At 35.0% G+C, this 26,943-nt stretch overlaps 1 protein-coding gene and 1 pseudogene across 5 annotated transcripts in view; both read right to left on the bottom strand.

The window, feature by feature from the left end:
* The window catches only part of VPS13C (vacuolar protein sorting 13 homolog C), a 171,405-nt gene that overhangs the window by 74,501 nt on the left and 69,961 nt on the right, over positions 1 to 26,943 (bottom strand). For all 5 annotated transcript variants that reach the window (XM_070500542.1, XM_070500550.1, XM_070500557.1 and 2 more), the window contains 16 exons: positions 26,277 to 26,416; positions 23,109 to 23,262; positions 18,742 to 18,821; positions 17,490 to 17,549; positions 16,093 to 16,255; positions 14,989 to 15,105; positions 13,676 to 13,779; positions 13,302 to 13,469; positions 12,259 to 12,563; positions 10,558 to 10,705; positions 9,728 to 9,836; positions 6,210 to 6,346; positions 4,145 to 4,301; positions 3,025 to 3,104; positions 2,471 to 2,530; positions 1,607 to 1,769 (listed from right to left, as the gene is read on the bottom strand). In XM_070500542.1, coding sequence (XP_070356643.1) covers positions 1,607 to 1,769; positions 2,471 to 2,530; positions 3,025 to 3,104; positions 4,145 to 4,301; positions 6,210 to 6,346; positions 9,728 to 9,836; positions 10,558 to 10,705; positions 12,259 to 12,563; positions 13,302 to 13,469; positions 13,676 to 13,779; positions 14,989 to 15,105; positions 16,093 to 16,255; positions 17,490 to 17,549; positions 18,742 to 18,821; positions 23,109 to 23,262; positions 26,277 to 26,416 — 2,145 coding nt within the window. The remainder of the gene's footprint in view (positions 1 to 1,606; positions 1,770 to 2,470; positions 2,531 to 3,024; positions 3,105 to 4,144; positions 4,302 to 6,209; positions 6,347 to 9,727; positions 9,837 to 10,557; positions 10,706 to 12,258; positions 12,564 to 13,301; positions 13,470 to 13,675; positions 13,780 to 14,988; positions 15,106 to 16,092; positions 16,256 to 17,489; positions 17,550 to 18,741; positions 18,822 to 23,108; positions 23,263 to 26,276; positions 26,417 to 26,943) is intronic.
* LOC106837448 (DNA-directed RNA polymerase III subunit RPC5 pseudogene) lies at positions 19,111 to 21,503 on the bottom strand (annotated as a pseudogene).

Genomic DNA, 26,943 nt, shown 5'->3' with positions numbered 1-26,943 from the left:
AGAAATTAGTATATTCCCCTCCAAATTAAGAATAAAGGCAACTTTTAATAGCACCTTGAAAGCACAATTTGCTAGATGGAAAGTTTATTATAATTTTTCTTCTGGGAAAAAAGAAAATCCTCCATATTAGAATTCTAGAATTCTATTGGTCCCAAATTTTAATTCTGAACTCCTTTTCATATCATATATTAGATCACAAAGAATATTTCATGAAAAACTGGAATAGTGATGAATAGTTAATAAAATAGATAGCTAATTATGATACATAATACATTAGTAGAACCAATTTCTATAGATTGTACTCTGTTTCTGCATGAAAAATTCTAAAATAAATTCTATGAGACATAAACATAAAGGGCTAAAGTTAAAAAAGTACAAAAAAATTTTTTTGTGTGTTTGTGTGCGTGTGCACGTGTATAAGCATCATAATCAAGTGCTTCCCTTAATCTACTTTAGGCCATGTCCTGATTGATACATTTAGGAGATTTTTCTTGTGTGAGGGAAACAGACCTTTTCCTATTAAACTGTAAAAACATGGGAACATCAGTCCTTAATCACTAAGATGATAATAGGATTTTTTCCCTTAAGATTTAAAGTAGCATAATGAAACCATAAAAACCAAGTATACAGCATAACTGGAAGACTGTTTCTTTGGATTAATATTTTTTGTAGTTTATCATGAGCTTCAACATTGCTTCTTCATTTATTCAATTGTGTGTGTATGTATGTATGTATATGGTATATAGAAAAGAATGTCCATGGATATTAATGTAACAAGTACATTAAAGACAAAGAAGGTAAAACTCCTTTACTCTAGTTTATAGCAAAAGTATTGCTCTGCTCTTTGGTTAAAAAAAAATCTGATCCTTGTATCAGATCTAATATTACTATCAGTTTTACATTTTAAAGATGCCAGTAATAAGATATAACTCAAACAGGTAATGGTCTGAAAATTAAATTACTAGATGTTAGTAATTTTACATCATATAATATGAAAGAAAAATAATTAAAATGATATTTGACTTAAACACAAGCCCATGTTCACTCAGGATACATCATATCTAATATTTCACAGCACAAGTCATATACTTGAGGCACACGTGCCCATATATGTATGTGATTTAAATTCAATTGTGGTTAGAAACCAAAGTGAGTCTGTCTCTTCCATGAGATTCTTCCTTGTGTGTCCTGCACTTAAAATTGCTGAGCACCAGGTAGGTTTACTTGACTTATTTTATTGAAATGGGCCTTTGTTACGCATGATCATATTCATATTTTAATTTCTTCTTCTCTCACTTTCATTGGCGTGAAGGCTGCAGAGACATTGATGCAAAGTATATACAAGTTAATTTTATGTAAAAGCTAGACAGTGAAATCAAATATAAATACATGATTAATATTAAACATTTATTTTAAATGCTTCACTAAATTACTCTATAATACCATAGGGATAAATTTTGCTTTCTTTTGAAACTAATCTAATCTTTCAGAGCAGCTGTAGCATTAAGGTGCTAAAAAATATTTACCTTAGGTTGAAAATACAAGTTATTATATAATTATTAAAGTTCAGAGAGAAAGTATTAGACCATGACTTAAAAGTTAATACCAGCTTTGACAACAATACTTCTGGACTCCCCCATAAGTGGTTTCAGCTCAGATTCCTTCTCAGAATAGGAAGGTTCAGAGGATGGAATAGCAGATGATACAAAATCCATGAAGGAGAGTAAAGCTTCCAAATGAAGTACTAAGTCTAAGGATGAAAATGAAACCTAAGATAATGAACAATTAGAGAAGCAGATTTCAGATATGCTGACATTTTTATATTAAGTTTCAACATTTAGAAGTAGCACAAGAATAGTTCAATTAAGTCCTTTTTTTATTTTTTAAGAATGAATAATTACAATTCACTATTACAATGTCAATCCTTACACTCTGCCCTCTCCCACACCCAATCGTAATTTTAACTGCAACAGAACATGATGGGTTTTAAGTAAAGAGATAGGAAGTATTATCAGGCCTTAGGTCAATCACATTTCAGATGGTTCCAAGGCAGACTATACAAGCTCAAATGGACTATGAGCAATGTCTGTACTGAGCTGTGCTTTTAGCTTTGTCCTTAATTTTATTCTGATCCTAAAGTCAGTATATAATTCAAACATTTAATGTTTCCATCAACATTAGGCCAAATAACCATAGTGAATAAAATTCCCTAAAAACTGTATTATTTGTGTACTCATCAAGGAATCATTAATTCATATCTGGGAAATAATCTCTTAGGAAATCAAACCAATTTTTCTAAGAATTTTATTTCAAGTCCATATCCATTTCTTTTATCAACAAGATTAGATCTATTATTATGGCCACCCTTATTCTAATTTTAGAACTCACAATCTCAAAACTGAAGATGGCTATGAAGCTAGATTTAATAATTAATATATGCTAGCCTTATAATGAATTAGAAAAGATTTACCTTTAGTCTCTGTTTGGTATTTTCATGAATGGTTTTAAATTCTGGTCCATCGCTGTCTGCCTAAAAATAGTGAAGGATTAAACCACTGCGTTGCAAATACTAAAAATTCACATATTGAAAAAAAAAAAAATATATATACTTTACTTTTCAAAGTACGCTATGAAAACACTATAAACATATTTCTTAAAGGCAAAGAAGAACACGCCAGAAAAACTGACCATATAAGCATTTCTCACATTTATAGAAGCAAAAACTCAAATTCCTTATCCTACTTAATGCTAACAGTAGCGAAAAATGCTAGTATATCTAGATCACAACGAACTTTGCTTCGGATACAATGGAACTTTGTATACTCCCACTTATTCAACAACTTAGGGTTAACTCAGAAGGTTACTGAAATTATCCAGGATTTTCAGACGCTTGCATAATTCACTATAATCAACCAGTTTTAGAATGAAAAACTTTAGGGGAGAAAACTGAAATATTAAATATGGAGAAATTACGTAATTTCACATATTCAAATATTAAAGAGTTCTAGATATACAACCAGGTACCTTTGTCAACAGCATTTTCAGAAGGGGTTCATCAGTTACATTAGAAGAGTTAATAATGTGAAGAGGTTCTCCTTTAGAGTCTAAAAGAGAAAAAGACAGGGTAGCTTCAGTAAGTCTTTTAAACATTTCAAATGTATTTTAAAATAGACTAGTTACACAAATGCATGTTTGTCAAAACTCCCAGAATTGTATACTAAAAAGGGTGAATTTGACTGTATATAAATCATACCTCAATAAAACTGGCTTTGAAAAAAAAAGAAGGAAAGAACTCTATAAAAAAAAAAAAAACCAGCACCAGCCAATTACAACTCTTGTAACATTTCGTACTACTGGTATCAGTCATTTAAACAAATCAGAATACATTAAAGAATAATGTCATAAAACACATAAACTAGGGATTACTCTCAATACAAGTCTGCTTTACTTTAAAGTTACCTCATAGAGTTCCTGTAAACTTTAAACATCCATAGCAACTTTAAAAGTTAGCTTGATGCAGTTTTTAGAAAGTGCATTTGAAAGGTTGAGGATACCTGCTAAAGAATAACTCAATAACTTAGTGTTGATTTGGGGGTAAGGGAGTGTGACTACAAGGTGATGTTAAATTTTTCTCTATATATTTCTGTATTGTATAACTTTTCTTTTTCTTTTTCATAAGGACATATTAATGTCATTAAAAACAATAAAACACTGATGTAATTTAAAAATAAATAAAAACCACATAAAAAGTTACTTCCTAGTAAATTAACTCACCTTTTCAAAAAGGGTCCTTGGGTTCTATACCTGGGTATTGTACTTGGGTTCTGATTTCCTAATATATACCAGTTCTCGTAGAATAGTTATAATGAAATGTTACCTTTTACAGGTACTGAAGTGTTATGTATGGACATTTTTCTTTAAGATACATTTTACTTCACGCTAAATATAGATATATATTTAGATATATTCTTACTTTGTGATAAATAACTACATAAATAATAAATTTTAAAATATAAAATTCCTTTGTATCGATGTAAGAAATTTAAATAATTATGGTGACTAATAAATATGCTTAATGTTGATAAAAAGGTAGGGACCATCTGTCTATTACACAGATAATTTACAGACTATACTTCACACTTACCAGCAAACTCAAAGCATCGCATGCTAATTTTTTTTAGATAAGCTTGAGCAGTCAGGTCATAAGTTTTAACTCTAGCTTCCATTCCAAGCTGCAGGACATTTAGTTCATGTATAGGCCTTCCTTTCTTTTCTGCTTTTTTCATCAAAGTAATCACAACCTAGAAAAAAGTACCAGTATTACCACAAACTATTTCCCTAATATACAATGAGGATAAGTCAACAACTTAATAACCACTCAGGGTGATATAACCAAAAAACTTGTACAATGTAAAGATATTTACTTCTATTTGTGTCTGGAAATTGCCTAGTGTTATTTACTTTGGAAGACACATTTACTTGTTCAGGCTTTTGAAACACTGCCACTATATTCTAGTAGTTTTCAAGGTAAAGTTTAAAAAAAAAAAAAAAAGTAGTTCTGCCTAATTCCCAGAAGTCCTAGTCTGATGGATGGCTTTTCATCTGAAAATCTGTGAGATAAATGGTCAATTTTTATACTATAGTCATGTGTTGCTTAATAACATGGGTATGTTTTGAGAAATGTATCATTAGGAGATTTTGTCATAGTGTGAACATCACAGAGTGTACTTACACAAACATAGATGGTATAGCCTACTACACACTCAAGCTATATGGTACTAATCTGCTGGGACCACTCTTGTATATGCAGTCCGTCGTTGACTGAAATATCATTATGCAATGCATAACTGTACTCCTAAAGCAAGATTTCTCAACCTTGGCACCACTGACATTTTGGGCGGGATAATTCTTTGTGCTGATGAGCAGTCCTGTGTACTGCAGGATGTTTAGTAGCATTACTGGTCTCTACCCACTGGTTGCCAGTGGCCCCCTCTCCCCAGATAGTGACAACCAAAAATGTCTTCAGACAGTGCCAAATGTCGGCCTGAGGGAAGGAGGCAAATTGTTTCCCCCCATTCCAATCACTGTTTTAACAGAAGGGAACTTTAATAATATGTATTGCAAATGATATTATAAGAACTTATGAGTTTTCTATGTACATATGTTAATGAAGCCCATTAGCAAATAGAAAAATTCATCTATTAACGTTTCATTTATCAAAGCTTAAAAATGTTCAATAACTCTAATATTAACCAGAAAAATAGCAGAGGTTTAACACGAAATAAGTTAGTTTCAAAGTATGTATTTCAGATCAAAAAATAGAATTCATTTATTTAAAAATTTATTATTTTTAACTCAGAGAAAGAACATAACTTCTATACAACTAGTTAATGATGAAGAGATTCTGAAGGCAGTCCCGCAAGTCCCTGTATCCACTACGCTTTCTCACATATTCACATCTTTATGCCTGTTCCTCTTTCTACCTTGCCCCAGCCCCTTTCCTGATCTCCTTTTCTCAGACTACATCTCACTCTTCTTTAAAACTCAACTCAAATGTCACTTCCTCCAAGAAATCTTCCCTGTCCCTCTCAGGTGGCTTAGACTTACCCCCGCCCCCCATCACTGCCACAAGCACCCTGGGCACATTTTTAATGGGAGCACTTACAAAAATTTTGTTTGATTCCTTGTTTGAGTTCAGAGTCTATGCCTTTTACTTCTGTATCCTCAGCACTTAGCACATGCAATGAATATTTGCTGAATGTGTGAATACAGAAGAGGAAAATCCATTTAACCTTTCCTCAAGAATCTACAGATGGAAAGCAGATAGTGGTAACATGACATTTAAAAAATGCAGACATATTGTGCTTTATTCTATAAGGGTTTCTAAAGTTTGCAAAGGATTTCTCTGTCACTGTTTCCCTTTCCACCCTTTCCTACATGAAATCCAAAGCAAGCCACATTCCAACTGTCCTAAAATCATTTGAAAAGCATGTCATAGGACATGCTACCATTTTCTCTGTGAAGTATCAGATCCCTCAAATATAACTCATACTCTCAAATTTTAAAACATTACTGCTACATACAAATCATAGTCTATGTAAGATTTCTTTTCATCCATATCAATAATCTACAAGTTTATTCTAGTAGAGATAATTCCAAAGATCCATTATTTATTCATCTCTTTATAAAAATAGATGAAAATTACACACCTCTTTGATTTCAAAATTGAGCACCATATTAATGATGTCTACAGATTTAATTTCTTCCACTCCAGCTGTTAAAGTACTTTGTAAAGCACGTACATCTTGTTGTGACACAGAGGTTTCAAGTGGCTCTTTAGGTTCACCTAAAGACATTTAAAAGAAATTCATTCACTTCTATTCACACATTTCTCCACAAATACTCATTGAGGACTTAAATACCAGTACTCTAGACCTGGTACCAGCACTGAAAGTCCACAAATCTGTAATACGCAGCTCCAGCCCTTAGAAAACTCAGAGTTTAGCAGAAGAGACATACACATTTAAAATACAAGGAACCAAAATAAGGAGGCTACACCTAGTCAGATTAAGTCGACAAATGCTAATAGATTCTATATAAAATGTTCAAAAAGCACAGAACTAGGCATGACATTGTTATGGGAGGTCAAGAAAGGCTTAACAGGGGAATTATCATTCAAGTAGAGCTGAAGGACTCCCTCACACAGCGGCGACACTTCAAGAATAAGTTAAGAGATTGTGGAAAACCACACATAGATAACACACCATGATAGGTTTTGGAAACAGAATGGAGTTTAATCTAACTAAATCATGAGGAGGATAATAAGAATTAAGGCTAGAAAAGAAAAAAAGGCAGGGGGGAAATGTTTAGAGCCTCTTATGCCATACCAAGAAGCAAATGTAAAGCTATATGAGTATGATGATGATGTGCTGAAATTCACACTCTGAAATGCAATAAAATCGCTTTCCAAGCTGTAATAAACAAAACCAGTAACAGCTATCGCTGCTAAGTGCTTACCTCTGTGCAGACACTGTGCTAAGGGCTGTACATGGATTGTCTCGTTTAATTCTTACAATAACCTTTTGGGATAAAAACTTTACTGTGCTCATTTCACAGATGAGAAAATTGAGGTTCAGACAGATTCAGTACATTTCTCAGAGTCACAGAGATGGCAAATGGTAGAGCCCAAACTCATCAGTCTGACTTTATAGCCTTTACCCTCAACTAACCCTCAATATCATTACATTATTTATTAATATTATTCCAGTTAACATTATCTATGATCACTAACATAACACAAAGGAATTCTGTAGCATGAACTATATCAGAAACCCATAAGGAAAACCACTCCTGTCAATTATTTTTGAGAAAGCAAAAAATAGGGCCAGACTTCTTAACTATCCCCTTATTCCAGCACTATTCCAAACATAATGTGATCCAGGGGAAGTAATTCTAGCAAATATTTTGCTTTTACAAAACAATTCTTGGAATAGGTGAAGATTTCTTTAATAAAAAGCACTGATCATTTTAAAAGATGGTAAATTGGAATTCATTACAGTTAACTATTTCTATTCACAAAGACCAATTAAGATAGAGAAAAGGTAAATCAAAGACAGGGAGAAGACATTTCTCTACACATACCAACACATATAACACATATAACCAGAAAGGGCTCATATCCAGAATAAATAAAGAATTCCTATACATCAATAAGAAAAAAGACAAACATCTCAATAAAAATAATGGTCAATAGACTTGAATAGTCATGTCAAAAAAGTGGATATTCAAATGGCCAATAATCATACGAAAAGGTTTCCAATTTCATTAGTAATCAGGGTACATATAAAAACCATGGAGGTACCACTGCATATTCGCCAGGATGGCTAAATTTAAAAATACTGACAATACCAAGTCCTAGTGAAAATGTGACACAACTGGAACTCTCATACATTGCTGATAGGAAAGTAAATTGGTACAACCACTTGGAAAACTATTTGGTATAACTTGGCATGAGTTTCTGAAAGTAAACATGCGCCTAACACATGATGCAGTAATTCTACGTCTGGCTATATAACCAAAAGAAAACAGTATGTAAGCATGCAAAAGTCACATACAGTAACATTCACAGCAACTTTATGCACGAAAGTCAAAAAGAGGAAACAACCCAAAGGATCATCAAAGATAGAATGGATCAAATAAATACTGATACATTCAAATAATGAATACCACACAGAAACAAAAAGAACAAAATACTGCTGCATACAACAACATGGATGAATCTCACAAACAATGATGAATGAAAGAAGCCAAAAATCAAAGAGTAAATTCTGTATTACTCTATTTACATGAAATTCAAGAAGAAGCAAAACTAATCTATCTATGGTATTACAAAATGGAATGGCAGTTCATTCTAGGTGGATCTGTGGGCAGAGCAGGCATTTGGTACTGACTGGGAAGGGCATAGGGAGGCCTCCTGGGGCACTGTGCTAGAAATGTTCTGTATCTTATCACGGTGATAACACAGGTGTAGCCAGATGTAAAAATTCACTGAATTATACACTTAAGATTTGTGCACTTTACTACATATACTAACATATGGTAAAAAAAATTTCTTAAGTGATAAAATAGAGTGAGACACCATTTTTCACTTAGCAAAGTGGCAAAAATTTAAAAGTCTGATGATCTGCTGTGTTAGAAAAGGTACAGAAAAACAATCTGATGGGAGTGCAAAATTAATACAAGTTCTATGGGAGGCAAATGGCAAGATCTGTCAAAATTTTCAATGAAATCAATTTTAATTAATTATTAATTTGAATTAAATTAGTAAAAGTTAAATACTCTTTAATCCAGTAGTCCTGGTATTTCTCCTACAGATACACATGCACTTGTAAAAGTATATGTACAAGAATATTTAATGCAACATGGTAAGAGTGAAAGATTGAAAACAACCTGAAATGTCCATCAATAGAGACTTCCTAAATAAATTATACTTCAACAGAATTTAATACCAGGCAGCTATTAAAAAGAAAGAGGCAGATCTATACATAGTATAGATATAGATATGGAATGAACACCAAGATAAACTGTTAATTAAAAAAAAAGTAAAGTGCAGAAATACACACATACACACGTATAGGATGGTACCATTTGAATAAAGATTATATATGTCTGTAGGTGTATATATACACATTTAAAATAGCTTAAAAAAATAAATCTGGTAGTTATTTTACCTTTAACTCGAAAGGACCATTGTAGATAATAATTTAAATTCTCTTTGCATTTTTACTGCAGTACAATTTTTTCAGTATTTTTGTTGAGTAGTAATTTTTCAGATGTTTCTTACAGATATTTCACTACTAAGCCTTATTTAAAACCAGATGAAGTATGCTACCATAGCCTAGTGCCAACTTTAAACATTTTTTTCCATACGTGCAAATTCAGTAATTATTCCAGGAATCCACCACTGGTTTGAAACTCTTCTTTATGGCTTCCTCCTAACTTAACGCAACTTAGAAAAAAGTCTGCACCTATAACTGACTGTTTGCTTAACCAAAAAGAGTCCATCCTCTCAAACTATGGTTTTATTCAACAGCATCTTTCTTGTTTTCTTGGTAATACAAATCACAACTTGTAAAAACATATTTGTTTAGTTCATATTTACTGTCTCCCCTACTAAATTGTAAAATAAATAGAGACATGTATTATGCCACTACTGTCAGTCTCTTACCTGTCTTTTGTATTCCTGGTTTCACTTTATTCAAGTCTTCAGTAGCCTCACCAAGATTTTCTGCTAGTATTCTAAACAAAAGGTTAAGATCTTCTTGATTTAGACTAACCTGTAAAAGATTATATTAAAAGAAAAGACAGATACTTCATTTTAAAGTGAAACAATTTTAATATAGAAAATAAATTCCTAGTAACAAAATACAAAGGACAAAATAATCTTAACATTGACTGAAAAATTATATAATCACTACATATTCAATTATTTTACTACTTATTTCATGTTAAAATTTTTATTTTCAAAGATAAGAAAGTGGAGAAAAATAATGAGATTTATGAGTGCATCTACTTAACTTATACTATCTTTAGTGAAAGTTAATAATGATTAAAGAAATATGATCACTTAAAAAAAGTGAGAAATTCAAAGAACACATAAATTCCACTTTTTAAACAATAACATTCCAATGAAATTAAAAAGCTATCTTCAGATAAAAAAATAGGTATTTCCCTCAGTGCTATAATTATCTTAGGGGTACTTAGACATGCCTAAAAATAAGAGTAGGTGTATATAATATACAGAAGATGTAATAGAGTATGCTCATAAGCAATGTACATACAGATCTCCGCTAATGTGTACATGTAGCACAGTTAAAAGTTAAGCAATGCTTAATTAAAGATTAAATTCTACTAAAAATAATATAGATCTTGTTGGACATCTTACTGAATTTTTTCTTACTCTCATTAGTAAAAAATTCCACGTTATATGGATTTATATTGAGAAAGTCTTCAGACTCTAAAATTTCAGTAACAAGTTCTTTTCACTCATATACTTACATTCATTGACTCAAGATGTCCTTTAATTTCCACAACAGGTACCTTGTGGTACCAAGAGGAAGCTAGATTCCGATTTACAGAAAACTCCAAGTTAATTGGGTACAATAGCTGAATATCAGGATGGGAGATGCCTGGCTGGATCACTGTCCTAATGAAAAATATAATTGATATATATGCACAAATATAAGGGGAAATGCAACATATCATTAAAAGAACACAAAGTCAAAAGTTGCTGCTCTAAACTCTGATTTGAAATAGTGCAGTTTGAGTGTTTTCTAATCTCAATCTGTAATTAATTTAATCTATAATACACTAGCAGGGACAGATTAAAATACATGATATACAATCAGCCATTAAGAAAACTTTTTCTTTAAACAGTAGACAGGTGAAAAATTGAACACAATTTGAAAAGAAACTCATATTGTTGAAGACAGGGAAATCATTCAATACTGTTGTTCAAGGTCTGATAATGTACATTGGTACAGAGAATAAAAAAAATAGCAAGATGGACAGTTATCATTTTCTAAGGAATTTCATAAAACTCTTCTCCAGGATTATTTTCTGGACTTGACTTATAATGATCCCTTTTTTATTCAGGATAATTAAATGTCCTTGGATGGAGGGTAAAATGATTTTAAAATGAATTATGTACAGACTTTCATGTGTTATCTGACGTGAGCCCAACAGATACATCATGACTTACAAAGTATTCCTGCCAAAAATGTCTAAGCTCAATTAAATCATGAGGAATCACTCACACAAAACCAAACAGAGAGACGTTCCATGGAACAATTAGACTGTGCTCTCCAAAACTGTCATCATCAAGAAAGGAAGGCTAAAGAACTATTCCAGAATAAGTATCTACCAGTACAGAAATCCTCCTCAATAGTATAGGATATAATTAAATGCCTTACGTAATCCTGGACCGAGGAAAAAATCACTATAATGGACATTATTGAAACAACTGGTAAAATCTGAATATTGACTGCAAGTTAGATAATAGTATTATATCAGTGTCAAATTTCCAGAATTTGATAATTGCATTGTGGTTATATAAAAGAACAAGCATTCTTGCTCTTAGGAGACACGTGCCAGAGTATTTAGGGGTGGGGGTTAAGATGTCTATTCTCAGATGGTTTAGGAAAAAGTGTTTTAACTTCCAGTTATAAAATAAGTAAGTCCTGGGGATGTGATGTACAGCATGGTGACCACAGTCAACAATACTGTATTGTATATTTGAAAGTTGCTAAGAGAGTAGATCTTAAAGCTTCTCATCACAAGAAAAAAAATTTGTAACTATGTATGCTGATGGGTGTTAACTAGATTTATTGTGGTGATCATTTCACAATACATACATATATCGAATCATTATGTTGTACACCTGAAACTAATATAATGTTATACGTCAATTATACCTCAATTAAAATTAAATTAAAAAGATGTCTTAAATGATAATATGCATATACATAAAGTTTAAGCAAATGTAAACAATTGGTGAATCCAGGTGAAAGATTATAAGCACATTCATGGTACTATTTTTGCAATTTTTCTGTAGGTTTGAAATTTTTCAAAATAGAAAGTTGATTAAAAAATAAACTGTTTTGTGCAACAGAAATATGTTGGGTATGAATTCCAGTGGACATAAAATTTCATCAAAAACATTAACTAATACTTAGATCCATAATTACTGAAAGAGCATACCTAGAAAGCTTAAGCTTTGTTAGCTGCACATCCATTCTATCAATTACTGGAGGGTTTAAGTAGTCTTCACCAGACACCAGACTGAACTGATTTTGAACTCTGATTAATCCAAGATCTACCACGACTGCATTGGTGGAAATGGAAGACTGCGGGATGACTATAACTGGTGCTTTCAAATCAATATTGATAGAAACACGAAAACTCCTCTGGGCAAGATCTTTCACACTTGTGGCAGCCTTTTCTGCAGCCTGGGCAGTGGCAGCACTCAGAGCCTCTTTGGCTGTCTGGAAATTGTTCAGGAAGTTCTGTGGACACAAAGTATAAAAGGCGACACTCAAGCAGAGAACAAATACATCATTAATAACACCATTTTCTTTTTATGTATGTGCTAATTTTTTCCCAATAGATAATTTTCAGTTGAGTCCTATTTTTCTAGAGTTAAGAATGAATTACTGATTATCCGTCCATAATTATGAGCTACCTAATAAAGGCCTCAGGTTATATGACTGAGGAACAGAGACAAAAAACCATTTTCAATAGTTTTTGTACTTGAGAATTTGGTTTCATTATATTCCAGCAAAAATAATTTTAGACAAAAATCATTCAATGATTCAGTTTTCAACTGTTAAAGAAAGGTTCTGATCTCTACATTAATACATAAATACCATCTACAATCAAAACAATGCACACCCTAAAATCCAATATTTGTAAGATTTGCAATCATAATTATCAGACTTATTGAAGAATTTCTAAGTTGAAAAATTAATATATAGGGGCTGGCCCAGTGGGGGAGCAGTTAAGTTCGTGCGCTCCACTTGAGTGGCCCAGGGTTCGCCAATTCGTGGCAAACCCAGGGGCAGACCTACGCACTGCCCATCAAGCCATCCTGTGGCAGGTGTCCCACATACAAAATAAGAGGAAGATGGGCACAGACGTTAGCTCAGGACCAATTTTCCTTAGCAAGAAGAGGAGGATTAGTGGTGGATGTCAGCGCAGGGCCAATCTTCCTCAAAAAAAAAATTAATTATAAATAGTGATTTTACCAGAAGTGACATGAGGAATTTATGAAGATAGACAATCTGAATGCAGCCAACGTTCAGTGATACCACACCATCCACTTTGGACATGTCAGTATAGGCATCCCCCTCAGTAGCATGTGGATACAAATCCAAGTTAAAACGAAAAACTTCATTTCCCATTATTGACACGGCCTGAAAAGCAGAGATTTGAATGTACTCCATCCATGAGGGTAACAACAAAATTAAGTCCCATTTAAATGGGGTTTATATTTATAATCATTATAGAAACAAACATTTTCTATAAAAATATATTTCATTAATAATATAAAATATATTTAATAATAAAATCTCATATTCAATCATCAAAAAATATTAGTGATCTATTTACCACCACCTACTTTTTTATGAACTGTATTAGGATCAATATCTGTGACAACAATATTTTCCAGTCTGGCAAATAGTGACTGTTTTCTCGACTGAAGAGAAAGAGAGGAATCGAGGCCTGAAAAAAAATTATATTATAATTTCTATAGATTACCATAATAAGATCTTTTTTCCATTTCAGACAGACTTTTATTATTTTTTTACAGATGTACATCATTATATTTCCATTTCTATGTAGACTACATCATGTTTGCCACCCAAAGACTAATTACCATCTGTCACATACATATGTGCCCTATTACCCCTTTCACTCTCCTCCCCTTTGGTAACCACTAATCTAATCTCTGTATCTATGTGTGTGTTTGTGGTTGTTGTTTTCCTGTTCCACTTATGAGTGAAATCATAGGGTATTTGACTTTCTCCATCTGACCTATTTCACTTAGCATAATTTCTATAGATCTACAATAATAAGATCTTAAGATGTTTCTTTCCATTTGATAATTTTATTTGGGGGATGATATTTTTAAAAATTTAGCAATGCTTGAACTCCCAATTGATAAATAAGTTGTGATATTAGATATTTTTAGTTTTATAAACAATGAAATCTATAAATTCATTAAAAAATAATTACCTGAACTTTCAACCTTCTGAAAAAACTACACCTGGTGCAAACAGATTATCCTGGGATTTTAGTAAATCCTTTATACCTTATATCCAGTCATTTACATAGAAGCTATAAAAGTTTCATGAATCAAATTCAGACTAATAGATGAAATGCCAGTTTGGAAAGAACAAAGAAAAAACTTAGTTTTCTAGTTTTTAAGTTCTTCAAGAATTTCATTAAACATATTCTTTACCTTTACCAGAAATGAGCTGGTAAAGATGGAGTCAGAAAAAAACTAGATCGGTTTTAGCAGCTTTTGCCTAAAAGAACATAATGGGCTTATAGGTTTTGTTCTTCATGATAAGGGTGCTTTGCACTTGTACTAAGACAAAGCATATTCATAAACCTTAATCTGAATTCTGGATTGACACTTATCCCAGCCCATCAACAAGATCCCTATATTGACATTATTATCACTTTTCACCTCCGGGATAATTCTCAAAATGGTCCAAAACACCAGCATGTATGGTTCAATTTGATGATCAGATTCTGACCAACATCTACATCCCAAAGAGTTAAGAAAGCATGCAGTCCAAGTATGTCATAAAATAAAATTATCCAGTTTTCACAGCTCAGAGCCCTCCATTTGTATATTCTTTAGCATTGCAGAAAAAATAAAAAGCTAATCTGTCAAACAACTTTTAATACTGTGAGAAATTTTACCTTGAATCTTGATTTCAGCAATATTGTTCTTCTCATCACAAATGATGACACAGAAAGCATTCAACTTGGCAAATAGCCTGAAGTCAATAATGTCACTATCTTTAGAGGATACAATCACTACAAATAAAACAAAGCATTCTATCACAGTGGGATTCTAGTAATCTAGACTCTACTAAGGTTTCTTCCCTATATTAAGTGAACCACAGTTCTGTTAAAAAAAAATTATAAAAGTCTCAAGTTCTTAAAGATTTCAAATACTTTTCTTTTGCTTTATATATTCTGTAGAGTTTGCATTTTTCATAGTGAGATGTGTTACTTGTATAATTTAAAAGCAAGAAAAAATGTAAAATAAATAAGATAAGGACACTGAAACTCAGAGAAGTTAATGTGTCTACAGTGACATAGTTTAAGATGAAAAATCAGGATCTGAAGAGTTCTTTCTGAAAATCTGGGCTCTTGACCAATTAGATGGTACCCCTGCACCCCTACCCTCATGTCTTTGTGTCTTGCTTTCCTTATTTGTAAAATGAAAGGGCAGACTAACCCTCTATGGAGCCCCTCAAGAGGCACTGAGAGCGAAGAGCTCAGAGTAAATACAGGTCTTCTTCCCCTATCACTCACCTAAAGGCCTCCCCTCACCACCACCAAAACAAGAACAAAAACAGACGATTTTTAAAACAACAGTATTTATTACATTTGCCTTAGATATCTGGCACCTGCGTATGATTTAGTTTAAAGAAAAGGACAGAACTGGGGGAAATGGCAGGTAAACGACTGAACTAGATAATCTCTAAGATTCTCCATTTAGCTCTAGAATCCTAAAACCTTTGCTAACAAGAAACAAAAAGTGTTTTTTGGTTTTTTTTTTAAAGATTTTATTTTTTCCTTTTTCTCCCCAAAGCCCCCCGGTACATAGTTGTGTATTCTTCGTTGTGGGTCCTTCTAGTTGTGGCATGTGGGACGCTGCCTCAGCGTGGTCTGATGAGCAGTGCCATGTCCGCGCCCAGGATTCGAACCAACGAAACACTGGGCCGCCTGCAGCGGAGCGCGCGAACTTAACCACTCGGCCACGCGGCCAGCCCCAACAAAAAGTGTTTTTCATACCTTTCTGCAGAGCCGAATTTTTTTGTTGATTTTCAGTTGAAATTTGTACTTCCTTAGTATCACCTATGTTTTGGCCATCTGATGGAATAATGGTTGTCAGGTAATTAATAGAAGAGAGAAGAGCTTGTGTCTGCATCAACAGATTTAAAGATGAAAAAGCCACCTAGAAATGTTTAAAAAGGAAAATCAGTTTCTCAGGCCTACTACACTAGTAGTCCCCATGATGGACCCAAAAGCCTCCCAGCTAGGCTTACATCACTGCCTTCCACAGCTTGGAAGGAAAAGAGAAGGGAGGAAGATTCACAACCCAGACTCCTTAAACAGGTCATAAATGGAGAGTAAATTACACTTACACATTTCAGCGGTTCATTTGAGTATCAAAGTAACCTAATTACTCCATTTCCCAAGCATAATTATCGTGGAGCCTCTAACCTGCTTGTCATGGCCATCCTGATATTCAATATATATATGGTTTTTTGGATGTTCAATGGACTATTTATCATGATATATAAGTTAGAACATGAAACTTCAGAATCACTATGTGTTACGACTATGTCAAGAAAGGATTTCAAAAGTGACATTCATGAGATTTAAATGTAAAAACTACAATTACGAGTGAGTTCTTAGTCACTAAATAATCTTCAAAACCACAATAATGGCCCTATCATTTAAAAACAAAGAATATAAAACTTACAGGAAAAAAGTATTACATTTTTTAAAACAATGACTGCAGAAAGCTAAAATAGAAACACAAGTTGCTTTCAAGAATATGTGGTTTTCTAATAGTGAATTAAAATTTTAAAAAGATCTTTCTTTATAGAAAAGAATTTCTTTTCATTGCCTGAAAACACTAAGTGGACACAAAATTACAAAAAGGAAGGGTCACAATAGTCAACAGATTCTCCCATCTCTCAAAGTCTAACCTAAAACTCATTTCTCTCTTTTTTTTTTTTTAATGTAACCCACAACGACATTTTGCCTCTTCTTCCTCTACACGACTACCTTAGTACGGCTCCAGAAGAAATCAACATCTCTCCTCACATTTCATATACTTTTCATATACATTTCATAGACTTTCTCAGTCCTGCATTCAACCACAGCATTGAGTTTGGTTTGTTTAGAAATCTGTTGGTTCTTTGTAAATCAAGGTTCTCTCATCTATAGCATTCTTTTCTTTAGAAATAAATTGGACGTGCTACACTAAGTCAAAGCAACAGCTTTACGATGTCAAATCATAAACATAGAACATGGCAGGGATCTGTGAGGGTCATTTATAACTTTCATTGATTCTTGATTATTTCATCAAATTACTCAGTCAATATTCCTCAAAGGATACTGGAGACTTCCAGAGTAGGTTATTTTCACATATGAGATATTCTTTTAATAGAATTTCTTACCTTAAATGTTTGTTCAGTTTTTTCAAAAGTAGTTTGGAAACTAGGTCCATTCTTATCAGCCTAAAAAAAAGAAACAAAAGTTCTAAAGAAAGAATTAAGACCAAAGTAAATAAATCACTTATTTATGATCTCATTAATTTATTTATATTGTTAGAATTCTATTGTATATACATCATATATTAAATTTTATTATCTTATTTTAAAGTTACATTCAAATTATTTATTTATCATAATAGTGCAAATTTGTTCTTCTCTTCAAATACAGGAGACCATGGCAACATTCATTTCTGGGAAACTGCAGCTAGAGATCAGAACTATAAGCTCTGATTGGAAATTTTAAAGATTGGAAAATTTAAAGGTCATCTAGCCCTAACCTTGAATCTGTTTATAAAGTCTTTGATAAGTCTATTTTAAGATATCCCCAGTGAAAGAAACCACATTTTCTTACAAATTCAATCTTTAGAGAACTTTGATTTAATGAGTTCTTCACACTGAGTCAAAAATCTCTCTCTCATCATAATTACCCATTGGTTCAAGTTCTGTTCCTTGGGAATATACAGAATAAATTCAGTTTTACCTCTTGTGAGAAGATTTCTAGCTAGGCTAGTTTCCCTGCCTCCCTGATCCCATAATGTTGTGCTCTTCTTTATTAGAGAATCAATCACATTAAATTTTAATTGTTGTTTACTTGCCTATCTTCCTACTAGTCTATAATTTCCTTGAAAAAAAGGGAATATTTTTCATCTCTGTATCCCAAGTGCCTAACAGAACCTTACAATAAATAGTTTTTGAATGATTAAACAAATCAACTAGTCTTGGATCAAGCTAAACACCATCAGTTCCCTCAGAGTTTCTCATATGATATATTTTTCAGTCCCTTCCCAATCCTGGCAGTTCTCCTCTGAACCCAATCCAATTTGACTTTATCCCTTTTGATGTATATGTATCCCTTCTGACTCATAAACAATGAGTGTAGGTAGGTGCATATGCCCCAGAAGATAGGAGTAGGTCTTACTTCATCCCAGACTTCCATCTTTGGGGACAAGAAGCTTGGTGGCTTTGTAATAGTCCTAGTCCTGTACTTCAGTCAAAGGAAAAGAAGGTGTACAAATGGAAAGAGAAACAGTAGACATCACTAAGATTAAGACCTATGATACACATCCAGAGCCTTTAGTAATCTACTATCATCTTTTTACTTCAAGAGGATAGTCCAGAGTATACAATATGTATATAAACATTCTATGGCCCTTACCTTAATATACTCCACTTTTAAGAGATCTAATCCAGGTTTGTCAGAAGAGCTAATCAAGTGAAGGGGCTTCTTTTTGGATCCTAGATTAAATAAAAAGAAAAAAAGTATTTCAAATACATTGCTCTTTTTTTAAGTTTGGAATCTTCTGGATGTCTTTTTCTTTTTATTTATTTATTTTTTTATTTTTATTTTTTTTCAGTATACACTCTATTATGAGAATGAAACCAAATAGTAAGCAAAATACAGCAGGAATTTTCAAATTGTATTGAAAGAAGGTCCCAGCTGGTCTCTTCTGAGAGCAATGTAACTTAAGCTGATCCTGTCACTGGCTGAGTATGATCCCCTCTGTCCACTGGACAGTGCGATGCCCCGGGCCACGAGACTGTCAGTTCCTCTTGCTCCATATCTTCTGAAGCAATCACGAATTTAGTTCCACCTCTGCTGGCTCTGCCTTCTTTCCTTGGTCTTGGATTTGTTGGGTTAGTGGTTTGCAACTATTGTCAAGACTGCACCGTCCCTTTAAGGTACCACATGCCACCACAGCTTACACAGCAGCCCTGTAGCACTTTATCCACCTCCTGTTTACTTAGATCTTCTCCACACTCTTGAGTCAACCAAGACTGGATCATGTTCCGGAGTACCCGGTAGTTTTTGGAAAAAATTTCAAGCAAAACCTGTCGATGCTGACCACTCATGTCTCCAGACTCCCAGAGGGCGAACACCTTCTGCTCATCCGAAGAAGCAGCAGTCTGTGGGGGAAAAGGCAACAGTATCTGCTGCAACCGGCGGCCAGCATCGTATCCTGCAGCATGCCGTCCAAGATGCCACTGAAGACCATGTGGCCATGGGGCAGGCTGACCAAGTGCAGGCTGAAGAGACGCTTGAGTTTGCTCAGTGTGAGCACAAACTATCTCTGAAAGGTGGCCTCCACGAAGGCCCTCAGTTCCTGGGCCACAGGGGTGTTGGCACAGCCTGAGGGCGGGTGCCCGTTGAAGCTGTCCCCGCCTGCTGCCTGCCCGGCAGGCAGCCCACTGGCCAGCCTATTGTGGAGGCCATGACTGGGTGAGGTGTCCATGGGCTCTTCCTCTTCCTCTCCTTCCTCGCTCATGGGCTCCTCCTTGATCCGAATACCAGGCAGGACCGTGGATGCCTGGATCTGTTCCTTCCTCCGCTGCAGCTCCTGTTCCAGCAATGCGTGGTTCTGCTGGGCCTTGCTCTTGGCTACTTGGACCCGCTGGTCCCCAGAGAACAGCCCAGCAGGCCCTGATTGTCCATCTGGTTTCTTTGGCATAGTTTCCTTCACAAAATTATAAACTTTTTCTGGCTTGGCCTGGATGCCCATCCACAGCATGTGCTGCCACTGGACCACACCCGGATGCTTCTTAACGAACTCTCCATCGTAAGGCAGTATGAACTCCCAGCCTTTGCTGATCCTCACTACCGCCACGTGCTCCAGAAAGTCCTTCACATCCTCTGCACTGAGTTTAGTCACCATTGCCACCTCTTTCCTTACCACCCACCAGCTCTGCGTGAACTTCCACATAACAAAGTCTTGGCCCCTGCAGAGCACCTCGGCAGGCACGCCACTGTGAGGGCTGGAGGAGTCCTTGGGGTACAGGATGCCACTCTTCACCACCCAGTTTCCTTAGACTAACATAGCTACCTTCTGGATGCCACGCAGAACAGCCACAGAGTCGAGGGAGGGGCCTAGGAGATTCATCAAGTTGGCAAAAGGCATGACCTTCACATTCTTCATCAGGACCTTGATCTGATCAGCCAGAGGCAGGGTGCATAGCTGGGCCCTGGACAGGACATTGCTGGGGGCCACAGGTTTGTCTTTCTCCTGCTCCTGGCTGGGGGGGCATCAGCATTATGAGGTACTCACTCGGTAACTTGACGAGCTCCGTGTTCTCAACCCCGCTGGAGCCCTGGCACAGCAGGTACTGGCGCTCGTGCTCAGAGCGGCTGTCCCTCAGGCCATAGTAGTGCAGGTTGACCCAGGGTTCTCTGACATGCTTCTTCTGCAGGAACTTGTAGGACTGCACACGACGCTGGCGGGCCTGTTCGGACTCGGGCAGGGAGAACCGGACCGTGATGTGCTTCACATCTTCTTCTGTCTTGGCCTGTGAAGAGTCTCTCGCCTCACTGGCTGCCTCCCTCTCTGGGTGCTTGGCATCTGCCTTGTCCAGGTAGGAGAAGCTGGGCTGCAGCTGCAGGATGCCATGTAAAGGTGTCAGGTGGAGCTCACCTTGCCTGTAGAGCGCAGCAGCGTAACAGGACGTGTTACTGGTGGTCTGGGAGGAGCCGAATGTCTGCTGTCCATCAGCTTCTAGGAACATGTGCTGGTCTCATTGGCACAGGCGCCACCCACATTCAGTGCAATCTGCTCCCCTTTGCTGCGGCAATAGTTGTGATTCAGGGTGTCGACGGCCATCTCAAGCTCTACCTTCTGCTGCTTGGGCTTGATCTTGGCTGAGAGGTACAGAATGTCATCTTAGGTCATCGAGGCTGGGTGCACAGGGTACTGAAACAGATAGAGCTTCTCTGCCAGACTTTTGGCCAAGTACACGTCGATCTCCTGTACAACTGGGTCATCCTCTTCATTTGCCATCCTAGGGGGGAGCCAGCCGCACAGTTCTCGGACCTGATCTCTCTGCAAGGCCTGCGAGGAGGCGGCGGCAACGACCCAGGTAGCTGCGGGCTGCAGAGGCGGCGGCAGCCCGGTTCTCCTCTCAGGCAGCGGCCATGTTGCTGGTGGAGAAACTCAGGCGGACATGTCGGGGGAGTGTCTTTTTCTTTTTAAAAAATTTTGTTATTTAAGCTTTAAAAGACTACCGGAATATATTTCCATGGCTATTAAATACTAAGGGCATCACTGGTGAAGAAACAAACCAATCCAAATCCTTAACTTACCTTTGGCATCCAAGTTATTTAAAAACATGCATATTTATTTTCATTTGATTTTATATCTGTGTTCAAAAATAATCAAAACTTCTCTAGATACTTTTAAGGCCATATGTGCATTTGTAGGACAGCAGACAGCTACACGTGTAAGAATTAGGAAATATGAATTCTAGCTTATCTCTACCCTTACCAAAAGCTATTTAACTTCAGCTTTCTCAACTATATAACAAGGAGACTGGACCATAAAAATATGAAATATCTTGCTGAGCCATAAAATTCTATGAACAAATCTTTCATTCACATTAAAGAAATTTAAATAATTTTCCTTTGTGTAGACTAACAGAGAAGGCTTACACAGAAGAGGAAAGATTTTTCTTAAAAGAGGGAGAACTAATTTCTTTTTAATTTAAAACCAACAGCTCCTACCAGAAGTCCTCTATATCCTTATGTAGAGGTACCAAGGAACTGCTTTGAGAAGCTGTGGAGACAGAAGCGATTTACCCACCGTTTTATCCATAGTTTATTATTTGCTGTTCTCTAACTCCTGCTTCTGAGACATCTCAGAATTTTCCCTTCACCTTCAAGGTCAAAACCTTCCCCACAGGAAAAAAAAAAAGCCTAGCAAATTTATTATTTATTTTTCCCCCTCAATACACTGATGTAAATTCCATCTTAACCCAGTACTTACAGAAACTTACGAACACAAAATATTTTTGTTCTAAACTGAGGTTTATTTTAGTTTCAACTATTAAAAAAAAACCCAAAAACTAGATCTTTATATTTGACTAAAATATTAGGCAATTTTAATTACTGTAGATTTACTCATTCCTTCATTCCTCAAATATCTAATGAGCACACAAGATGTACACTGAAACAAATAAACTATAAGAGCTCTAAAAGAATGAATTTTATGTCCCACTATTTTTATTTTTACAACCTGGTGCTGCTTCTGATATATGAACACTATTCAATAGAAAGAACAAGAACTTCAACATTATAAGACCAGAGATAAATTCTAGGTTTTGCCACTCCTAAGATGAATGGTCTTGAGTAAGTCACTTAATCTTTCTTATTTAACCTTTCTCTGTTTGTAAAATGAGAATAATACTCCCTATGTAAAGGAGATTTATATGGATTCTCCGAGGCAGCAGATCACAGTAGTTAAGAATGCAGACCCTATGACCACACTTCCAGTGTTAATCATGGTTCGGTCACTAACCAGCAGTGTGACCTTGGGTAAATTACATACCAATTCATGCCTTAGTTTCTTCATATGTAAACTGGAGACAAGAACATGGCCCATTTCATATCATTGTGATAAGGATTAAAAGAGTTATTTGTAAAATGCTTAGTACAGTGCTATTATTTATTATAAACATTATTACACAAATGAAAGTGTTTCTGATACTCAAAGTAATATTATATTTATTATTAGCTATTATTTCTATTTTTATGGCTATTACCTTGAATTTCATGGTAATCCAAGCTGATTTTCTTTAAATAAGATACAGCAGTTAAATCAAATGTTCTCACTGTAGCCTCTGTTCCTAACTGAGTAACATTAAACACTAGAATTGTATTTTCTTCTTTCTCTTGTTTCGTAAATTCCAAAACCACCTAAAAGAATTAGAACAGCCAATGAAAGGTTGATAAGTAGTTTGAATCATACTCACTATTAAAAAAAAGCTTCATACACATCATCATGAGAACAGTACAAATTTTGCTCATACTTCTCTACTATCATTAAGTTATTTACTATGATTGGAAAGTATCTCAAATTCTATTATTGAGAACATTACATCTAAATAAAAATCACAATGAAATTTTACAACTTTATTGATTTACTTTTTTTAATTTAGTAAAAACAGGAATGTATGGATTCTTCCTTAATATGATTTTCTTAAACCTATATCTCAAAACAAAAATCACGTTTGGTGATAAAAGAAGCATTCTCATGAAAGTAAAAAGTAAGACAAGGACGTTCACTATTATACTACTATTTAAATTTATTGTGGAAATGATAACCAGTATGTTTAGCCAATGAAAAATAAAACACATATGTGGCAATTTTTTAAACATGCAAGTTCTTTGATACTGCATCAAGAGATGGAGGTCTTTGCCTCCTCCCTTTGAATCTGGACAGGTTTGTGACTACTTCAATCAATAGACTACAGAGGAAGTGATCTTATAATGACTTCTAATGCCAAAGAAGGCCATAAAACTTCCACCTGGGAATGCTCACTCTCGGGGAAGCTAGTTGCCATGTAGAAAGCTCAACTACCCTGAGACTGCCATGCTCAGGAAGCCATGAGCAGGTATTTCAGTCAACAGTCCCAGCTGAGCTTCCAGCCATCAGCAAGAATCAACTGTCAGCCTTAAGAGTGAGTCACTTCTAAGCCCCTCTGAGACTTCAGGTCACTGTAGCTCCAGTCAAACCTGACTGCAACCACGTGAAAGACTATACACAAAAATTACCAAGTTGGGCCCTTCCAGAAATCCCAACCTACAAAACTCCAAGCAAAATAAAATTGTTGTTTTGAGCTACTACATTTTGGGGTAACCTCTTAGGCAGCAGTAGTAACCAGAACAATATAAATGCTGGAAAAAAAACAAAAATTAATATTATTAGCAGTGACATAATTATGTAATTCAGAAACCAGGAGTGTCAACTGGAAAACAGAAACAATAAAAGAGTGCAGCAAGATACTCAGTACAGAATTGATAGACAAAAAAATTTCAGATGAATAATGATTTAAGTGAAAGCAATGAAATCATAAAATAATATATAAACTTGTGTATAAATAGTTTTGTAATGGAGGAGAATTTTCTAAACATACACTAAAATTAGGATAAAGAAAAACTGATAAATTTCACTACAAAAGCATTTAAAATTTCACTGCAAAAACACTTAAAACTTTGGAATGACAAAAAGTCAAATTAGGAAAAATATTTCAAACAGTACTACTATTTTTTTTCTCAGATGATTCTGATTATCACTTTAGTTCATTCTTTCAATATTTAATAAAATATTTATTGGGCATCATCTACCTTGTATGAAGCTCTGCCAGCCACTAAGGACATCAAAGTGACCAGGACAAAGTCCTCGCCTTCATAGAACTTACATTCTAGGAAGAGTGGGGGAAAGTGAAAGTTGCTATCTTGTAATAAGATGGCATTTGAGCAAACATCTGAAGGAAGTAAAGAATCAAGTCATGCGGGAAGAGTGCTCAAGGCAAAGGAAACAGCAAGCACAAAGACTGTGCTTTGGTACATATAAGGAAGAACAAAAGGTAAGTGAAAGCTCCGTGAGGCAAGAACTGTGCTCACTGCTGTGGCTCCAGTATCTAAAAGAACGCCTGGTGCACAATGGCACTTGATAAATATTTACTGAAGAAATCAATGAAATATGGCTAGAACAGAATGAGCAACATTGAGAAGTGAATTGAAGATGAAAGATGAATTGAATTGAACTGAAGATAAAGCCAAAGAAGTCACATGGGGTGACCTGTAGGCCATGGGAAGGACTAAGCCTTTTATCCTGAGTGAGATGGGATGCCAGTGGAGGGTTGTGAGCAGAGCAACAACATGATCTGACTTTGACTTTAAAAAGATCACCCTGGCTACTATGTGAATAACAGAGTACCTCATGGAAGCAGAGAGACAGTTAAGAGGATACTGCAATAGTCCAGGCAAGAGATGATGGTGACTTAGTGCAGTAGCAGTGGAAGGGAAGAGCAACCATTTGAATATATTTTGAAGTTAGAGTCAAGGTATTTTCTGATATTTTAGAGGAGTGTGTGAGAGAAAGAGAGAACTCAAAGCAGACTAAATGTAGAGAACCTATCTGTTTTAAAACAAACACCAACAATACCTAGATCTGTACACACAACTAAAATCTGGTATTTCTGACATTGTATTTTAGGACATGATCTCACATTGGGATCTGCAGTAGTCAATAAGAAACATCTCCCTTTTATACCTTTTGTGTTTCATTATCAAAGCAATGCATCTTCATTATCAAAAAATTTACAATATATGGAAAAGCAAACAAGCAAAAATAAAAAACTTTATAATCCCACTAGAGATGAACACTGTCAGTTATCAAAGAAAAAAAATAAGTGTGTGTTTAATTTTAAATGGACTCATAATGTTCTTGATATTGTAATCTTTTTTTCCAAATAATGATATATTGTGAACATCTTTCCATGTCAATTTTTCCTTTTATTACACTTTAATGACCACAAACACATGTTGGAAATTTAGTTGCCTATATTTTTCCAAATTATAAACATGACAATGAGCAATATTATTTAGCTTAAAAGTAAAAAACAACAAAACATTAAAGTAAACACATCATAGAAATTTTCTACAGAAAAGAAAATTCTAATTAAGAGTCTTGAGCTTTTCCAGAATAGATTAGATATGCTATAGATCACTCATGTCAATTTTTACAAAATAAAGTTTCATTTTCTTGGAACTGATATGTGTCTGTATGTGTGTATACTGGGCAGTAGGGAAGATAAGAGTACGATATTTTTAATGTATTTAAAGTTTGGGTCTAGCATGAGATAGTTTACAAAGATAGTGGTAACAAGAATATATTTACTTACCTGCAAAACAAGTACACATACCTCTTTAATTTCAAACTTTAGTAGAAGATTAATGAGCTCCTCATTTGGTGCCTCTGCAGCTTTTTTTAGTTCAGATCCTTTCTTACTTTTACCGGGCTGGGTGTCTCCATCTTCAGCATCAAAATATTCATCATCAGACTCTAAAGAAATTCATTTGACATGAGACAACATCCAATGAAAACTGCATAACCACTCAAATCTCTCAAAAGTAAACTTCATTTATTAGATATAATGTTCATATTTATAATCAGAATATAGTTTCAATGTTTTTCTAAGTCCACAGTGACTCAACCTGGTACGTGATGATCATATACAAAATCAAACCACCTACTATTTTTTTAATAGCTCTGATTGTTTTTCACTTTAGTTCATTCATTCAGTATTCAATAAAATACTTATTGAGCATCATCTATCATATATCAGTCTGTACCAGCCACTAAGGACACCAGAGTGACCAGGACAGATGTGATCCTTGTCCTCATGAAGCTTACATTCTAGTTCAAAATTAAAAGAGATCAGTTAGGCCAGAACTAGAAAAAAAAGATCAGATAGACATAGTAGCTTATTTACAATCTTAAGCACTGTCAATCACAAAAATCTTTTCATTCAAATGAAGAAACTAAGCTCAAAAAAAATAAGTGACTCAAAGTCACACTACTGGTTAGTA

The sequence above is a fragment of the Equus asinus genome, chromosome 2 (genome assembly GCF_041296235.1).
Source record: "Equus asinus isolate D_3611 breed Donkey chromosome 2, EquAss-T2T_v2, whole genome shotgun sequence".
Lineage (NCBI taxonomy): Eukaryota > Metazoa > Chordata > Mammalia > Perissodactyla > Equidae > Equus > Equus asinus.
The sequence above is the reverse complement of the archived record's forward strand: the minus strand, read 5'-3'. Positions and strand labels throughout refer to the sequence as shown.